Genomic DNA, 18,924 nt, shown 5'->3' with positions numbered 1-18,924 from the left:
ACAACCCAATTTTCTGGTTTGGGACCAGGTCTAATCTAGCAAGGTTTTACTTCAAATCTGACATGCCTCTGTTGTGGTGTGAAATGGTGACCACACGTCTCTATAACTGGGGGATTATCACCAGGCCACTGTGGATTGGTGAAGTAAATCTATTGGTTTTGACCTCTAGTTCTTTCAGTCATAAGCTGTGCTGTTCTGAATCACAAAAAAGACAAATTGAAAGACAAATTGTCTGCAATGTCTTCTATTAATCTCAAGAACCCTGTTAAGCAATGACACGTATGGAAACACAGATGTGGACCTGGGTCTTGTCCTTTGAATGGGAATGTTTATATGTGAAAAGTAATACAGTCTTTCTATTCCCTGTCTCCCTTGTATTATCCCAGCTTTTATTTCTGTACTTGTGACTTCCTCACTCCCTACCTCCTGCCCTGACATGCAGCAGTGTGAATCAGACAGTAGTCTTGCTGCCAGGAGGGATGTGTGTGGACAAGACGAAAGCACAACCCAGCACTGGCCCAAAACCAGAGTAAGTAAAGGTAGGTAGAAGTGAGGAATCCACTCCCCCAGGCTCTGTGAAAAGACACAACACACACATACACGCAACCCACACCTTGGATAGTTTCTGTTAATATATCACCACTGTTCCCACACTAAACTACATTATTTTACTGCTCTGTTAGCTCCTATGCAACATTATTAACTCTTAAAGCACCGTTATACATAAAGCCTGTCACATTAATGGGTTTATCTTTCTGTTTGGCTTCCACATACACAGTAGTCCTGTGTTAAAAAAGTTATCTCTGTTCAATCATGACAGGAGTGTTACAGATAAGAACACAATAATTGTGTAATAACTGGCTTCTGGCATGCAAGACTAAACAAAGTAATCGAGGTATAGTTTACTTGCTGTCATCTTTTAACGTCAATGTCAGACTATTTTCCATCCATTGTTTAAAAAGTAGCATAGCTGTATAGTGAAGTCTCTCTTCAGAATCAAGTCTGCCTCTTTAAAGTGACATCCATGATCAAGACGCAGCATTAACACAGCATTTACTTCTACCTGGTTGGGCATGCATAGTTTGCACATTACATGGGCCGAAAGTAGTCAAATTAATCAAGAATGACTTTGAGAATCTATTATCTAAGTCATTTATTGCACAAAAATGCCAAACACATCTTGGATTTTTTGCTTGTATCTCTTTAATGTCAAAGTAAACTGGAATTTTGGAGTTTTGTTTGTAGCTGGAAGATGACAAATGATTTAAAGTATCACCTTGGGCTCTGGGTGATGAGTAATTTTCACTATTTTCTGAGGAATTGAAAAGTAGACAGATTGTTTGATAATGAAAAATAGTTCTCAACTGCAGCCCTACTAGACATATACAAAAAAGTTAAAGAATGTGACAATGTGACTGCACAACTGGGGTTTTAAACAAGTCTGCTTTAAGAGTCTACCTGCTAAAATTACAATGAGCATAATGTTTGGTGAGGATCAGTGTTGATACTGCTATCCTGTGAAAATTCATTATTGCATGTCTGCAATATCACAAAGCTACAGTGTCAGGGTGTCCTCACATATTTATAACATTTATTGGCCCACCTAGTTAAATTGAAGCAGTAACCAATCAATGCTCTGATGCACTTGACTAATCAACTGTACTTCTGACATAGATCAGTCTCCTTTAGATAAACAGTTATGTTTGCTTGTCAAAATAAACTTAACTGGAGATGCCTGTGTAACCTGAAGTTTATGTCCACAGTCAGTTCCAAGAACAGACCTAATACTTTTAGTTGAGCAAGTGACCAGTTCAGTAACTTGCAGTATGCCACAGTTGCACAATACTTAACGGCACGTGTGGAGTACATATAAATATATATATTTTGCTAGGAAGTTTGTAAATGCTTGGATTGATAGTCAGTAACTGTTTTGTAAATGTCACATATAAGCGTTTCCTGCGCGGACAACATTATCACAACATCAAATATTAGGGGCTTGGAAAACAGCTACAAACCACTGCTAAATTAAAGCCAGATCCTGACCTGGCACCACTGTAGATAGGGTGTAGGCAAGTTTAGGTAAAATGACTTGGTTAGGGAGAGGTCATGGTTTGAGCTGAAGTAACACATTGGTTAGTATTAGGGGAACATTGTGGTTTGGGTTAAAAGAACTGCTTCCTTAAGTCTCAAGTTTAGGGAACCTCCACCGCCTTGGTTAAGGTTAGGGAACAATCATGGGCAGAGCTAAAAGAAACTAACATTGACTGGAAACAGGACCTGAGTAAAATGCTTTGTGGACATATCCAACCAACCTGACCTCCTCCCTCTACCCCTATTTCCTACTTTCATCCAGAGACACCAGAGACTATGGCCACTGGAGGCCTTTGTTACTACAATATAACTGCCTGAGATATTTACAAACCCACAGGTATACTGAAACAGACTGGGCTTCTGTTTATAAATGCACGGAGTCTTAAACAACACAAAGAAAGTCATTTGTTAGTCATCCTGTCACATTCAAGCAAATGCTACCACGCTTCACATCCACCCCCTCCATTGTCACAAACTGGTAGACTTTCATGACTTGACGCACTTAACACACCGATGTTTGTGACTAACCCACATTTACAGCTCATGGTAGGAGAGGATTTTAAAAAGAAAAGCATGGAGAGAAAAAGAGGGAGGGAAGGTAGGTCAATACCACAATGCCACAACTGCTCGTTGTTGAGTGACTAAGGCTTAAACTTGGACAGGAGCCTGAGCATTCACTTTGCTTAGTGCTCTTCAAAAAAAGTAAAAACAGCTCATTGTCAAAACCACAGCAACCTAAAAGGCAAGTAAAGCAGTAGCCCTGCCCAAACGATGGCAAAACCTGATATACAGTTAAAGCCTTTTGTTTTCAACTTCAAAGGGGAATAGAAGTCAAAGTGACTGTGACTAATGTTTTTTTTCGTGGGATGCAGACTTTATCTCCAGTGTAAACATACTGGAACATATACACACGCACAAGCTGCCCTAGCGCCCACATCAACTGCCCACACGCCACCCACACCCAAAAATAGCTCTCTCGACCAAACTCACCATGTTGCGGTATCGTGGCCTCTAACCACGGACTTGTGTGTTTTGTTTTTTTTACACACACACACATATATATATATATATATATATATATATATATATATATGTTATCTATCATCACACAGGCCCTTTTAAATCAGCTGGCTTTCCCCAAAGCTCACAAGCATCTAATTTTTACCACCTGCCAAGCTATCAGACCAGTAAGATAGGTCTAGGGTAGATGTAATTCAGACGTAAAATGTGGGGGCTTTCACGTCAGGGTGCCAGGCAGGGCTCTGAGTACACTTGACCCCAGAGTCCAGCTTGTTTGATTGGTGTGAACACTGTGTACCGTACCAACCTGAAGACGGTATGGGGGCAATCATATTAAGGCACAGTGTAAAGCAGCTGTAGCTAATAGGACGTCACCCTTACATAAAGCAGTGGCTCTGGACAAAGCCTATAAACATCATTAACTTTGTTTGATACAACTTGAGAAACATCAACCTTGAGATTTCAAAATCAGCTTCTGGTATTTGGCCCTCTAAGATATGAATCTGAAGAATCTGTGATGACTAAATCACATGTTTTTCTCCCTTAAATTACCCAGCCAGATACCTGATCTGCTGCTCCACCAATGGATGCAACCATTGACCCAATCAGTGCATGGTGCCCTGCCTCCCTCAGCACTCAGCATCACAGCACACCATCATCAAGAGGGGTAGCAATGAGCCTCATCGGGGAGTTCATGTGTCAGAGAGATTGGAGCTGACTTCCCCATGGACAGGCCTGAACACGCAGGCAGCTGCTGTCAGCGGGCCAGAACGTAGGGGAATTAATAGAAACAGCAGCTCTCCAGGGACACTGTTAGGCCACACTGACAGCCAGCTCTGATCTGGGGGTCATCTTAATGCACTCTGCCTCTTCCCCTCTGCATTAGTGGTGGGAAATATGAAACCTGGATCACGGCAAACATTACTTAACTTTCCGGGTAGGCTTAGCTCTGAACGCTGGCCCAGGCCTGTGCAAGCTGTGATATGCACACTTGTGGCAATCAAGAATGTGGGAGTGCCCTGCATGGGGTTCAGTTTTCATCTGACACACTGTGTGCTGTTAAATCTAAATTGCCCACACATGCAAGTGAGATTTTGTGGACACAAGCAAAAGTTTGAGGCCTTCTTTTGTTACTTACTACAACTCACAAAAATAGCAGAGGCTTAAAAATAGCTGTGAACATACACTCTGTTGCCAGTCTATCAATTTCAACTGACTGAAACTAATATGAATATAACAATAAATACTACTTAATAATTGTTCAGTTTTTGTTTAAACTGTTATAGTGTTGATTTAATTTTACTGTCATTTTAGAGGCTGTAAGGAGCTGCTGAATTCTTTTGCACCACAGCGAGAGACGACAATTCTCATTTAAGGCTGCAACTAATGACCGTTTTCATTCCTGAATATTTTTCATGATTAATTGTTTACTCTAGATGTCAGTTTAAAAAATACCCAGGGTAGTGTATTCCAATTTCTTGATGTATTCAAATTCGACCAACAGTCTAAAACCACAAGATATTGAGTTTTAGATGACTCAAATGATTAATAAACAATCTTTTCGATCAACTGATCAATTTAGTAAAACTCAAGACTTCTCACAGATATGATCTGTGTTTACAAACAGCACCTCTCAAGAGCTTACCTGTCACAGCCTTTCATTAGGAGAGGACAGTGACACGAATCCCTAAAACTACAAACAGTAATCGAATGTTAAATGCCAGTGTTGAGTATTTGTTCTAAATAATGTGTTGATTGATTGTTCTACAGGATTGATCAAGTTAAATTTAAGACTTTTAGTAGCACAACTGAGAGCCTGTTTCACAAACCAGCCAAAGTATGAAAGTGCTTGAGAACCACATTTTTTCTTTACTTCCCAGCAGTATATGACAATAATTTCTAATGAGGATGGATGGAATAACCTGTTGAAAATGAAGAATTCATTTAAGTTTCTTGCTACAATCACGACTTGCCCTTAAAGTGCTGTACTGTAGCTGCAGCAGTGGTGACAGTGATTGCTACAGGTCTGATGCTGCTGATTGAAACTCAACAAAAAGAGATTGAACAGCCTCATGAAGCCTAATAATCCACTGTCAGAGCAATTCCACTTTCAGTTTATACATGAATTATTCCATCCATCTCATCTCTCTTCACAAACAGTAAACACATTTTACACCTAATATCACAGTGTACAGTCTACAGCAGGCAGATTTTATCAGTCAAACATTTGAAAACATTGTTTCTGATTAAACTGAATTCAACGCTTCTTTTTTAAACTTTTCAAGATCATGCAGAAACCGTGACAGAGGCATTGAAGGCAGATGAAAGAGCCCAGCTCCATAGACTCGCCTACGCACTGACACTACAGAGCTAGAAAGCGTCCCAGATTAAGGCCAAGTTATATAACTTGGACTCCATTTGTGCTTTTGCATTGCATGTGCGCTGCTGGCTAGTCAATGCACACACTGTATGCCCTTTTCAACGATATGCCCTCAGTTAAATGTCAATTTGATCAAAGGAAACTGCCAGAACTTGATTCATTCACTTACTTCACGTAAAGTAAACTGCACACATGATGGCATGGCAGCTCCCTGACGAGATGTTTCTGAGCTAGCTTTATTTTTTTCATAGACCAGTGTTAGCTCGTTAAAGCATTGCCACAGCTTCGAAAAATATATTGATGCGAGAAAGGAAGTGGAAATGTCACCTTCTCAATCAAGGAAGGATGCCAAACGTGCGAGGTGAGGCGCGCTACAGTTAGCAAACAGTGGGGTGTATTTTATTTTTCTGTAACACTGGTGTGGTTAATTAAATGCTTAAAATATTAATAAAAATTAGAGGCTGACCAGCCCAGCTCTGACTGGGATGCTGATCTCACGATCAACATCAACACAGCGCTCAAACTCTCCTTACCTCGGTATAGTGATGCATTTTGTGTTGATATTCTGGGTGGTGATGGCTTTCTCCAGTTCGTCCAGTTGTCCCGTCTTCTTCAGCTTCTTCACCAGGCTTTTCACGGCTTTCTCGCACCATTTCTCCTCCTGGCCGTTCTGCTCTCCTTTCTTCCAGCCCAAAAGTCTTTTGACAATGGGGGGAGTGAAAGGCAAAATTGACATCTTGAGTTCAGTTAAGTCCTTCCAGTGTCGAGAAGTCCCGTCGGTTTGGGCTAAAAACACGGCTGGGGTGGTGGGGTGCTCTTCAAACGGTCCAAACACCGTAGATTAGAAGCGTTATTAAGCAGTAGACAGGTTGTTGTTTATTAAACGCCACACGGAAGCATCACCGGAGTTAAGCCCTCCAGTTTTAGCGGACTCAGTCCGTCTGGATCGACCTCAGCGGTGGACTGTGCACTGGTAGTCTGTTGCGCTTTGGATTTAGTGCCACTCCGCCAGGAAACCTAGTCCTCGTCTGCACTTCTTAGTCGCAGCTGTTTAATGCACAACTAACTTGAGTCACACCCCAATTCGCGTCTATAACTTGCTCAAGATTAACACGCCGAAGTGAAAGTACTTTGTCGGCGTTTTACTCCGGATGCTCTAACAACCCGATCAGCAAAGTTTTGATGTGTTCATCCGCGGCACTGGGTCCGCCGACTGAAGTCTGCTAGAAGTCTGCATCAAATGCTAATGCAGGAGCTGCTGCTGAGACTCTCCATTCAGGCTTCAGGCTTCAGGCTGCACAGCAGACCCGTGAAAGGCCAGTCTGAGCAGCTGGCCAAATGTGCAGGAGGCAGCGCTGATGTTGCACAATCCCTGCCCCTTTTCCCTGCTATTGCTCGCTGATAAAACTGCATGTGGCTGTCCCCAGATAAGCTGTCACAATCACACATACACAGATCGCTTGAATTAGTTACGTAACACTGAGCAAAATAGTTTATTGCATGTGAGCGGACTTAAAAAGTTTGATGAAATTAAGTCTTTGTTCTCCTTGGTGTTGAGCCTTTAGTTTTTCTTTATTTATTAATTTCTTAACTGGGGACTGTATTGAATATTGACATGGTTGGATCATTGGAGTGAACAAAGTGGGCAACTACCTCCGGGCCACAAACCCCCGTGGCTAATAATTTTAATAATTCAGAATATTTTTTAGAGGTAGTTTCACTATTTAAGAATAGTACAGATGAACACGTCCCTTTCAGCACCCTTTTTTAGCACTTGTCTTGTAGAAGATCTACTGTCAGTACTGGTTGAAATCTGGGTCTGTGTAGTCTCCATGTAGCCCACTATATATTGGGTCAGTTAGGGTCCAACAACCAGTTTTTGCCCTATGGCCTCCCATCAAGTCAACCCAGCCATGGATATGGAGGGTGTTTATCTGAAAAAGATATAAGTTCAGTGTAAACTGAGGATTTACTACATTTCCATAAGCAATGATGCTTTATTTATTCTTCGTGAATCGTCTTAAAAACTCCCCAAATGAAATCACCCATCTGTTTCAGTTTATCTACGCAACATAATTATAGTCCAAAAGAGGGCCATGATGTTCTTACCTCCTTATTTCCCTCCACAGAGTAATAAAGTTTAGGTTTTTAACTTTAACAGGAAAATACACTCAGTTTTTCTTTTCCATTTTATTTTTGGAAATCCACACATTCTTAATTATCCGACTGGCAGTCATTTAAAAGCTATTGCACAATCATACGTCCCTGTGTGTGTTTGTTGTACAAAGATTTCTGGGGTTTGACATTCAGCATCTCCAACACAAGACTTTCCAGTAATTGCTGCTGGGTTGTTTGTCTCCTCATGGGTAAATAACTCAGGAGCTGCTATGAGATGGGAGGCGATAGAAGTCACGCACACACGCACAAGCCGAGTAACCGACTTGCCTCAACTTGCATGAGGTAGGAACATACTACGCCTACTCAACAAGGTGGCAGTTCAGTTTGCAGCGCCCCTAAAACCACAATTATAGCCTGACATATGCACACACACTCGCTCATGTGCATACAGACATACCACCCCCTCCCTCCTTCCCTCCCTCACACATTAGTCCACAGACACACACACATGCAGTGTCAAGAAGTCAAAGTGCCAGATGTACAATAGAGTGTATCGCACAGCTGAGCTCACCACAGAGAGAGAGAGAGTGATAGTCGGACAGTTCCGGGTGTGAGGCTGCCTTTGTTCTCCGAGCTTCAAAAGGGAGACTTTATTGGAGTGGTTTTCCAAATGTGGGTGCCTTATTTGCACGCGCTTGAAAGTGAGTTGTAAAAGCTGTGAATGCTCTGCACAAAGAGACTGGTGCACTTGCTGGGTGTCCATTTACAAATTCCAGTTTTTAAAGTAGTGTAATACATAAAAAGGTGTCAGGCCAGACAAGGCAAAGTAGAAAAACTTGCATGCTTAGGGCCCCCCAAAAAAGGCTAGGAACAATCCTGGGAATGATGCATTTAAAAAAGTTTACATACTTTTACTTGATCTACTGAACTAAACTGCGTGATTAAATCAAATTTAAGGAAGATAAACTGAATTTCACTTGTCAGTGTTCTCATCCTAATATCCTTTGTTTTTAAGTGTGAGCCTTTAATCAGTGCTCCCATTGACAGTTCACAGTTGTACAAGAATAGTAGCATTGACCTGTGGTTTCCATTTTGGTATGTGTGTACAGGCACACTGACATGTGTCCAGCCGTCCCCCTCTATGTGCACGATGTGTGGTTTGTGCTAAAAATACAGCTGGCTTCAGGCTCAGCAGGACACACACCTTTCCTTTTATCTATTTTTGTTACAGAGCAATGTATGTTTTTCTATCTGCTAAAGGCATGTCAGTGTTCTTTCTTCATACTTAGAGTCTACTAAATATATTGACACTGCACAGCAATGTCTTGAATTTAAAAAAAAACTTAGAAAAATACAATAATTCTTCATTAATTAAGTCAGGGAATTATAAAATATATGCTCTTTAAGCTTGTTCTTACACATCACAAACATTTACTGTGATGATGGCTTGATGCAGTGAGGAGGTTTTATATAAGGTGTTTTTTTCACTAATAGCCATCAACAGCTCCATGTCTGTGGTAACAATCAAGTCTACAGCTGTAAAACGCACCACTCTCTCTCCCTCTCTGGTGTGTTGGCAGGTTGGAGGAGAAGACTGGAGGAGCGTGCAGCCATGTGTCACATGCTGAGGCCCTGCGGCCCTCCCGGCACCTGTTTACGCCCCCGGGGACACGACCGGCCAAGACAGCTGGTTTGTTTTGGAGAAGTGTAGGGCGAGACAGGGCGGATATGGGGGTGCAGGGTGGGGGATGGGATTACAGATGGGCCGCAGTAGACAGGGGGTGGAAGGTGGGGGGATAGGACAGGGTGTAGGGTAGGGGGTGTGTGTGTGTGGTGGTGGTGGGGGGCTTCTGTGAGAAGAATTACTGAGCACAAAAGGCACGTCAGCAAGACTGAATGGGCAGTGACCACGTACAATCCGATGGATGATAATGACATTGTGCTGGCTTCAACCTCAGGGGACTTGGGTCCAGAGTGTGCTTTTGTGTGTGTGTGTGTGTGTGTGTGTGTGTGTGTGCTCTCACGGGTGTGTGTGATGTCAGCTGGTGTCCCAATGGAGAACAAGCAGAAAGAATAGAAAGTGTGGGTCTCTGGATAGATGTGATAAGAACACAGGTGACCAACTGTACTAACAAAGTATATTAACTGTTATGCACCAATATGCACCTTAACTTCAATATAAATAAAGAATATTTCTGTTGTTTCCTAGCATCACATTTATATCTTGTATCTGTATTTATGTTTTGCATAAACATTATTATTGCATAAAATATTTAAATTTAATGTTTTTGTGCCTTGTTTTACACACATTGAGGAAATTAACAGTAATGTACACTATGTGGTGTCTTTATAAAATTATATAAGCTATAAAATACAGTATTTTACAGCACTTGTAGAAATATTAAGAAAGCCCTGCACTCAAAATCTTAAGTAAGAAATCTTTGGCAAAAGTATGGAAGTATTATCTGCAAAATGTGCTTAAGGTATCAAAAATAAAAGTACCTACACAGCAATAATATCTCCTGTCAGATATTACTCGATTAATATTACTAATGTTTAAGCAATGCTGTAGTGTTATAGCTACTCAAGATGGAGTTAATTTTACTGATTGTATATACTGTTCAGTAGTTTAGTCCACAACAATGCATCATATTTTAGAATATGACCAGGAACTACAGGAGCTACAAAAGTGTCAGTGCACTCACCACAAGTTTCTCTTTTGTGTCTTAGCAACAAATTTACATAAAAATCTCTCTACAGCATAACAAGGCCAAACTTTCCAATATTTGCCAGTACTGAAAAGACACTGAATATAGTTTCACACACTGTATATTGTTTCATAGTATGTGCGTGTGATTGTTTGTGTGTGTTTGACCTATATTTGTGAAATATAAGTAGGTGTTATTTCAGGTACGTTTGTGATTGAGGAGCATAGACCTCCGGGCAAACTGTTGAGAACCATATAAAAGTGTTTTCACCGATCTCCTTGGCAATAACATGACACTGTGTTTTCTCTCTGAGAAAGTCATCAATCGCTCAACAGCTCCTGACAGCTCCTCCAGTGACTGGTAGAGCACATGTTGTACTGGAGGCTCAACATTATAACTGCCCCACACACACACACACACACACACACACACACACACACACACACACACACACACACACCATTTCCACATGCAGCTGGCCCCTCCTTTCTCACTTCAGTGCTCTGCAGATGACACTTTGCCTTCCCTTCTATCTCTTTCACTTTTGGATGCACTCTTTTCAAAAGCTTTTCACATCTGCGTATATACACATTTACTTCTGTACACATGTATTTATATGTGTATCCATTGTTTCCATCAGTTAAGGAAACAATCCTTAACTCTTATGTCCTCAGTGACAATTTTTTGAAACCTCAGGCTGTTGCACAAGTCACTGTGCTATGAATAACAGGAAGAAAGCTATTTTTCCTCTTACTTTAATTGCCTGTCACGCAGCAAAATCCTCAGTGGCAGCCTCCCTGAATACAAAACACATATAAGGGTAGGGCTTAGTTAGAATTACATACTGTATACATTAAGCTTTGAATATAAGAACTTCTGAGATTAGTTTCTTTCTTTGTTATGGAGACAGTTTTACTATGAAGGACTGGGGGACACAGTATACTCACATTCAGTATCTGTCATATGTCAATACTGCTAACTTACCAACAAATAAACATAAGCTATGTGTTACTTTTCCTATTGCTAAATGAAAAATGCTGATTTATCACCTGATCATAATTAAACATATGAGGCTGTAGCATCAGCAAACATTAAGAATTTGGACTTACTTGTTTCTGACTAGTAGTCAGTTTGTCAGTTGTAGAGGGTTAGCTGGATCCAAGCTAGCATTTAGAATTTTGATGGTGACTGATGAATACTATGTGCACCGCTATTTCAAAAGGCCCATAGGCTCCCTGAGATCCCCTGAGATCCCCTAATCTCCCACGAGAAGTATGTAACTCTTTATGGTACTACATCACACACAGAAGTAGCTAGTTTGGCAGTTCTTTCTGTATTTTATCAACCCCCTTTTGATGAATATTGTGTTTGTTGCCTGACAGATTTATAGGCTTTGTTTGCCCTACATTAGCTGTTAGTATCTATGCATACGCTGCTTCTAATACCCATAACCGCTCAGACTCTGAGTACAAGAGAATTTAATGTGCCAGCGTCCAGTGATACCATTTTGCTTTTGTACCTCAGCAAAAGTTACATAGTGTTGCTTTAACTGTTCAGTTATAGTTAAGTCTTATTTTCCAACGTAAAAGTCCAAATACTGTCTCCTTTGTCTTTTATGTTGGCCTAGAAGTAGACTTTAAGTCGAAAACTACTGAGTTCTGCCTATGAAATATGACCAGGGGTTACTTTTCTGTATTAAAGACTCCACATCTTGTTAAAATGCTGAAAAATCCTAGATAAAATCAAAACAAAAAACTAGAGCATGACCTCAGCGTCCTCAGTGGTAGTTACAGCCTTGACTCCATCACAGTTACGGGGGTAAAAATCTGTTTTGTTTTTCAAGAAGAGCTGAGGGAGGCAACCCCCTGCCTGCGAGTGCTGCAACCCTCAAAGGGAAATGGGTCAATGTGAGTGTCCTGTAGTAACAGACTGGTACGGCAGAGTCATATGTTTGTTGCTCACCAGCACTGTGTGACTCTGCTGATGTGACTTTTCCCTGATACTATATGAACACACACACACACACGGGTGGATCAAACACAAACACATGACTCACTGGGCAGGTAGTTCGATTCTCTTCCCTTATATAGTCACAGTGACCATAATCTTTGTAGCTTTCACCTCCAGTTTATCTCAGCTCGAGCTGAGTGACTCACCATGTGAAACAACAATCCCAAAGACAACTTAGTGTTCCTACTATGACTGATTATAAAATACAAGCTTGTCTTGCAGGCACCGCTGTCATGACTTACTTCTGAGTCATGAGTCACTATAAATGGCTGTTGGTCAATCCCTGTGAGAGCAAATTTCCTGTTGTTAGCATGCCTGCATAATCTCATTGATAGCAGACAGGATATTGAGCTGAGGTCATTCAGTTTGAGATGGTGTGCAAGGGGAAGTAGCACAGAGCACTGGGCCACATAGGAGACTGTCATTTGGTATTATTTAACAACACATGTTCTATCAAAGCACTTGCACTAAATTGGTTTGGGATGTTGATTCAGCTAAAAATATGCTGTGCATGAGTGTAACAGCCCAAAATCTAACAAAATCCTCCCTACAAATGACTCAACACCATGTTCACTGGTTCAGTTTACACAGATTTCATTACAGTGAGACAATCAATAGAAGTTTCTTCTCTTTTTTTTAAATCACACTGACACTAACAGGAAAAGGAGTACACTTAAGCCTATTTAAGGGCAGCGTAAAGTAACTGAAGCATGTTCTCATCCATCCATCATCAGTCCTTCACAAATCATTCTAAATTTACTTCACTACTGAGCCCTCAGCACGGCCGTCATAATTATCATCACTTGAGCAGGTGTCACTGACACAGTTAATGTAAGCAGAAGTACAGCGTTTTATTTTGAGGAGAGGTGTATGGACATAAAAAATGAAAGAAGGAGTAGAAGTAAACTAAATGGATGGCAACACCTGCCCAGTAATACGTAGAAACGAGTGACTACACTGTAACATATTTACAAATGGGCAAACAAGCACATTCTGGTAGATGGGATAAAGGTGCTATATGTAAGTTTTGCTTTCGTACAATAGACAACATCAGTGTTAACAGCTGTTTACTCACCAGTCTAGAGGAAACACTGTGAGTTCAGTTTCGAACTTAATTCCTTTACCCACCAAGAGCTGTTTCCGGAGGTGGAAAGCAACATCAGTGTTAACCCTTGTGATATTTATCACCTGGGTCTCCTGTAAAACAAAGTACACTGTCTTGGGTCTCACAACTACAACCCTCAAATAAATGCAGTGAAGTTAAAAGTATAACAAGTCATCAAACTTGAATACTCTCACTTTAATGGAGCCACAGACCAGAAAAACCTGAAGCCCAGTGATATAAGTAACATTATAATGCACCAATCAGTTACAGCCATATGTGATTTACAGTATTACTAATAAACAAGTGGTCATCTAAAAACATGAGAACGTCTGAATTTCTGGGGTCCTCTCAGTAACTCCACATTGTTGCTTTCAGTTAGCATGGAAATCCAGGAAAAGGTTTCCCTGCATGTCTTTCTCACATTCACTCATGTGTAGCCAGACTTTCCCAGCTGATCCAGGGATTTAAACTGGTAAAACCACAGTGTTTAGTCATCTTTACTCTATAAAACTATAAACTTTGTCATATTATCATACAAATCAAGTTTGCCTATTTTTGGAATGTGGGTCTAAATATCTGGTTTCCTATATTCTACTGACTGTGAAAATGTAGAATTTTTAGGGTATTTTTTGGGGAAAAGAAAAAGGTAAATTGTGCCACCCAGTGGTTAGAGTTACTTTATTACAAGCATTTGCACTTCTCAAATATTCCATTTGTTGTAGCTGAGAGGGAGGGGTGCTTTGACTTAACAGACTGTCTTTTATTGAACAAAATTAAATCATTATGACTATCATGTTACCAAAAAAAAATAAAATAATAATAATTAGACTTTATAAACTCTGGCCATCAAAATCAGGAGATTTACGACTGTAATGAGCCCTGACTATTACAGATTACATGCTATAGTAAATGAATTATGCCTAAAATCATCCAACTGTGTGGAATTTGTATGATACTGTCCACTGCACATCATACCATACAGAACACTAAAGAGGATTTGATCGACTAGAATTCCTTTTTGAGCCATGATTGCACATTACATCCTGCATACCAGTCTTCCATTTGCATTTTTATGACAACAAAAAACCCCTCAGTCTCAGATAACATATGCATAGAAGATCAAGCATTTGGTCACAGACCATTGCTTTTCTTTGTGGCTGATATAATTTCTCATTCTCCTAAGCCCTATTCACACACCCCTTGACAATATGCAAATAATGTCCCTGGGCTACCATTGTATTGCCACACTTGAACAAAATGAGTGAGAGGAACACTATTGTTGCTGGAGTTGTTATCAAATTCCAGGAGCCTTTAAAAAGAGGCTGCAGCTGATCGTAATGTAGGAGCATAAACAAAGCAATCTATGTGATCTGCCTAATGTTGTCTGGAAATGAGAGTCCTGTATTATGAACAACATGGAAATGAGATACTCACATTTGTACGGCTCATCTCAATTTATTCCACTATTCTGCAATGACATTTGGTCACGTTGAGATAAAGAGGCAGAACACAACTCCCAGTCTCACACACACCAACTCTATATTTGCAACACGTGTTAAATAACTGTCTTATTTATAAAAAAAACAAAACAAACATAACTATTTATAAAAGTTACATGTAGACTGCATGAGTGAGTGAAAACATGTTGTAAGTGGCCAAATATTGAACTGAACTAAAACCAGGAGGTGTGGAGCCACGAGAACAAGACTGAATGAGAAGGGGCTGATATTTGTAGCCTTTGTGGAGGCCTCACCAGGTGCCACCATATTACACTAACAACCACCTCCTGACTGCAAGCACCTGCAGAAGAGGACGGGTTTAGACAGAGCAGGCAGAGAGGGAGGGGTTGTGATAAATTCAACAAATCATGTTATCATGACAGCAGATTAAAGCTGGACTATGTTATGAATATTTCACACCAACTAAGATCATATGAGATATAGTGTAAATATAGTGTTATCTTCCTTCATTACAGTACCTGAAATGTAAGGCTTAATGAAGCTCTAATAAAGTTGTTTCCAACCTTCATTGCTTGACATCTAAAGTAACAACATTTCACAAAAATCAGAGAAACTTTAGAGGAAAAATTGAGTTCTGCTTAACAGAAATTGCTTTTATGTTTATTTTGTGACACCTCAGATTTATTTTGGGAAACCCTGAGGCCCAGGTTGGGAAACATCCTCCTTAGTGTCTGCAGAAGAGCTATGTTAAGGATGGTAAAGGCCAGTATGCACACAATCAGAGGTGTTGTTTTGGACAGTCTGAAGGCAGAACAAAGCTCTTCTTAAATCAGTACACCATAAATTCTCATTATTTGAGTTTATTTTGATGTTTAACAAGGCAGTCAGAAAAAAACATTTCACAACATCTCATGTCATGATTCTCTCTAGAATGGTGTTAGAATGGTGCATTTCATGACTTGTGCCAAAAGGTGGCAGCAAAAACCCACATATGCTGACAGAAAAACTTTGAAATCCCACTAAACAAAGAGTAAAGGTGAGACTCCAAAGCTGGGGAGGAGGCAAAGAAATCTACTGCAATTAGTTAGTGTTGGGGTATGGTTAGATCCATGTTAAGGAAAAGGGCAACAGACTTCAGTTCCTTCAGAATCTCCTCCCAAGCCTTTGAATCCAACACTTACCATGACCAAAGTCCATTTATAAACATAACCCATATTTGACTCAAAGCTTAAAACATTTCACCATGTCTAGTTCTGCTTTAATTTATATAAATTTAATAAAAAGACATCATTATTATCTGACCAAGAATGTGACATCAAACATGTTTATGTGTGTTCGTATGCAGGATTTTTTGTTTTGTTTTTATCACCAACTATGAAGGGTATGTGTGCAAGCAGGAGAAAGCCTGTTTGTGTGTCCATGTCTGTGTAGTTAACAATGTGCTATATATACACGTAGAGAAGCAGGTTGTTGATTCTCTCCAGAGGACCTGCCATCTGATGTAACTTTACAGCTAAAATCTCAAACATGTCAAGGTTTAAATGTAAACTGTACAGTATGAAAACCAGGTCATGCAAGAGGATAGAAACCAATGAGGAGACAGCCAGTGTGTTTGTAAACCTAAAGATTTTTGTATGTCAGATTAAGCCTACATGTTACTCATGTTTTTCTTTAGAGTGAATAATTTTTGTGATCATGTGTTTTCAGAGCAGTTTTTGGCAATGTATCACACAGAATCAAAACTGTGTTTGATGAAACGTAGCTGTGGACATTCACAGCCAGGCATTAGATAATTTGAAGAAATGCCAATCAATTAATTAAGCCTCTTAAATGATTGGAGATTGGCACGTGACAGAAGAATTTATGATGTTATTATGCTATTATTGCACATTTCACATTTATTTGTATATTGAATGATTGTATGTTAGAAAAGAGTCACTTAAACATTGAATAGCAATGTATCCCCACCCTGTTAACCTAATCAATAAATGTCAATAACAAACTAAGAAACTGAGAATTTTAACTTTAAGAAATAAAGTAATTTTCTTAAAACACCTGGGACTGTCATTGTGTCTGGTGATTTGTCATGTTTCATTCAAAACCTAAGAGGTTCAGATTCAAAAGTCAGATGTTTGCAAAAAGCTTATTTATTGTACTTGCTGTATGTAAAAATCTATTTTATTGTTAAATTATTATTTAACTATTATATACAGTACAGTATTACCTTAGCATATTATCTGCATGTACTACACTGTGTTCTTTTGATGTAAGAGTTAAATTTTTTAACATGAAATATGTAATTTGTCCATATTCAGCTCCGTATGTTACGTCACATTACATACTATCACTTCGACAAATAACAAATCATGACAGACCAAAGGATGCATTTAATCCCTGTTACAATTCAAAAGACCTGTTCCCCAATTTCAGTCACTACATCTACAGATCATGTATACTTTAAATTTTCTCTAACAAATGTCACAGTGTTTCAGATTTCAGTAAAACAAATGGATTTTCTTACTGTAAAAAAAACAGAAGCTGATGGTTGCCTGGAAGACAGGAAAAAGGCAGTCAGCACATCCAGGCTCTAACACTAAATTGATCAAAGCATGCAAAGACACCGCTTTGATCTTTCAAGTGACCAAGTGTGTAACAAAAAACAGCTTGAATTTTCAGTCTGGACATGGCGTAGGACATGTGTGTCAAAAAAAGACACGTGTTTCAAAAATTCCTGTGGAAAAAACAAAAAAATCCTTGGATTCTTTTAGTAGAGTGTGAGTGCATCTCCTGTGTGATGAGAAAGTATCAATCTTACAGTGTACATGTAAAGGATAACTGGCATGTATCATCTGTTATTTCATTTAAAGGTGCATATAAGGTGCAAGGCGAGTCCCTGTGATTTATTTCTGTAAAAACGAACCTCCTCTTTAGGTTTTGAGTACATCTTGATTTTCAGGACTTGTAAGAACAAAACATTGAGCAGAAAAAAAATCTGATTTTAATGCAGCAGTGAAGGCCAACTGCAGCACTGCAGGGCATGTGTTGACAACTCCTCCAACAATCTGAAGAACACCAGTAGTCAGTGGTAATGTTGCCTTCAGGGCTCAGGCTAGTACCTGCAACACTAGCACACTGACAGGCCGACATAATTTTCTCACCTCCACCTCAGTTTGATTGACAGTTTCATGCAAAAACAGAAAGAATCCCCATTGATACACGTCAACTGAACACAAGCACAAGAGCTTTGATTTGATCAGTGGTGGAAGAATGATGCTTTGCAGAAGAAAAAGTACCAATATCACACTGTGAAAATCAAGAGCATCATTCACCTTTAGAAGCAGGAAAATGTTCTCAACACATAAAGGAATAGCATTTTGTCAGAAAAAGTCACATTCAATATCACCAAATTTGGAGTATAATATTTCCCTCTGAAATGTTGCGTAGAAGAAGTACAAGAAGAAGTACAAAGTAGCATAAAAGTACCTCAAATTTGTATAATACATGAGTACATGTAGCTAGTTACAATCCACCCCTGGATTTAATGTGATGCTTCATTCACTGCATCTCTTGTTCAACAACCAAACTCTCCTTTTGAAAGACTATCTGGTTACTGTTGTAGGAAAACAGGGCAGTTTTATCTCCTCCTGTCAATTTGATGAGCTGAAAGTGACTTCTTTAGTTTCAAACACGTTGCCCTCAGAGCAGCGGTCTACAAAACATTGCTTTTGTCCTATGGAGACCAGACCTCTCAGTTCCACCCTTTTATTTCTGTTTTTAACACCTTGTTTGAGACAAAGAGTGAGAGATGAAAAATGGCTGTATACCTCTGACTGGTTCAAGAGGAGGTCAGACAATGAGGCTTTGTGACTTCAGCTAGCCGCCACGGTTCAATAAAACGCTTTGATATGAGGAATAATGTCTGTGTGTGTCAAAGATAGAAAGAAAAGAAGAAAGAAAAAGGGATGAAAGAGTCACGTTTAATGTCTCCAACAATTTGGGGTTGTCTGATGAAGGCCTGCACTCTTTTTATGC

The 18,924-nt window shown here is 39.8% G+C and overlaps 1 protein-coding gene across 1 annotated transcript in view; it reads right to left on the bottom strand.

Annotated features, from left to right (window-relative positions):
* The window catches only part of smad3a (SMAD family member 3a), a 28,818-nt gene extending 21,999 nt beyond the window's left edge, over positions 1–6,819 (bottom strand). Inside the window, exon 1 of the mRNA XM_018683544.2 lies at positions 6,025–6,819. Coding sequence (XP_018539060.1) covers positions 6,025–6,227 — 203 coding nt within the window. The 5' untranslated portion in view covers positions 6,228–6,819. The remainder of the gene's footprint in view (positions 1–6,024) is intronic.
* Positions 6,820–18,924: the final 12,105 nt, after the last annotated feature.

The sequence above is a fragment of the Lates calcarifer genome, linkage group LG2 (assembly GCF_001640805.2).
Source record: "Lates calcarifer isolate ASB-BC8 linkage group LG2, TLL_Latcal_v3, whole genome shotgun sequence".
In the NCBI taxonomy this organism is placed as follows: domain Eukaryota; kingdom Metazoa; phylum Chordata; class Actinopteri; family Centropomidae; genus Lates; species Lates calcarifer.
Note: the sequence above shows the minus strand (reverse complement) of the source record. Positions and strands in the feature narration are given on the sequence as shown.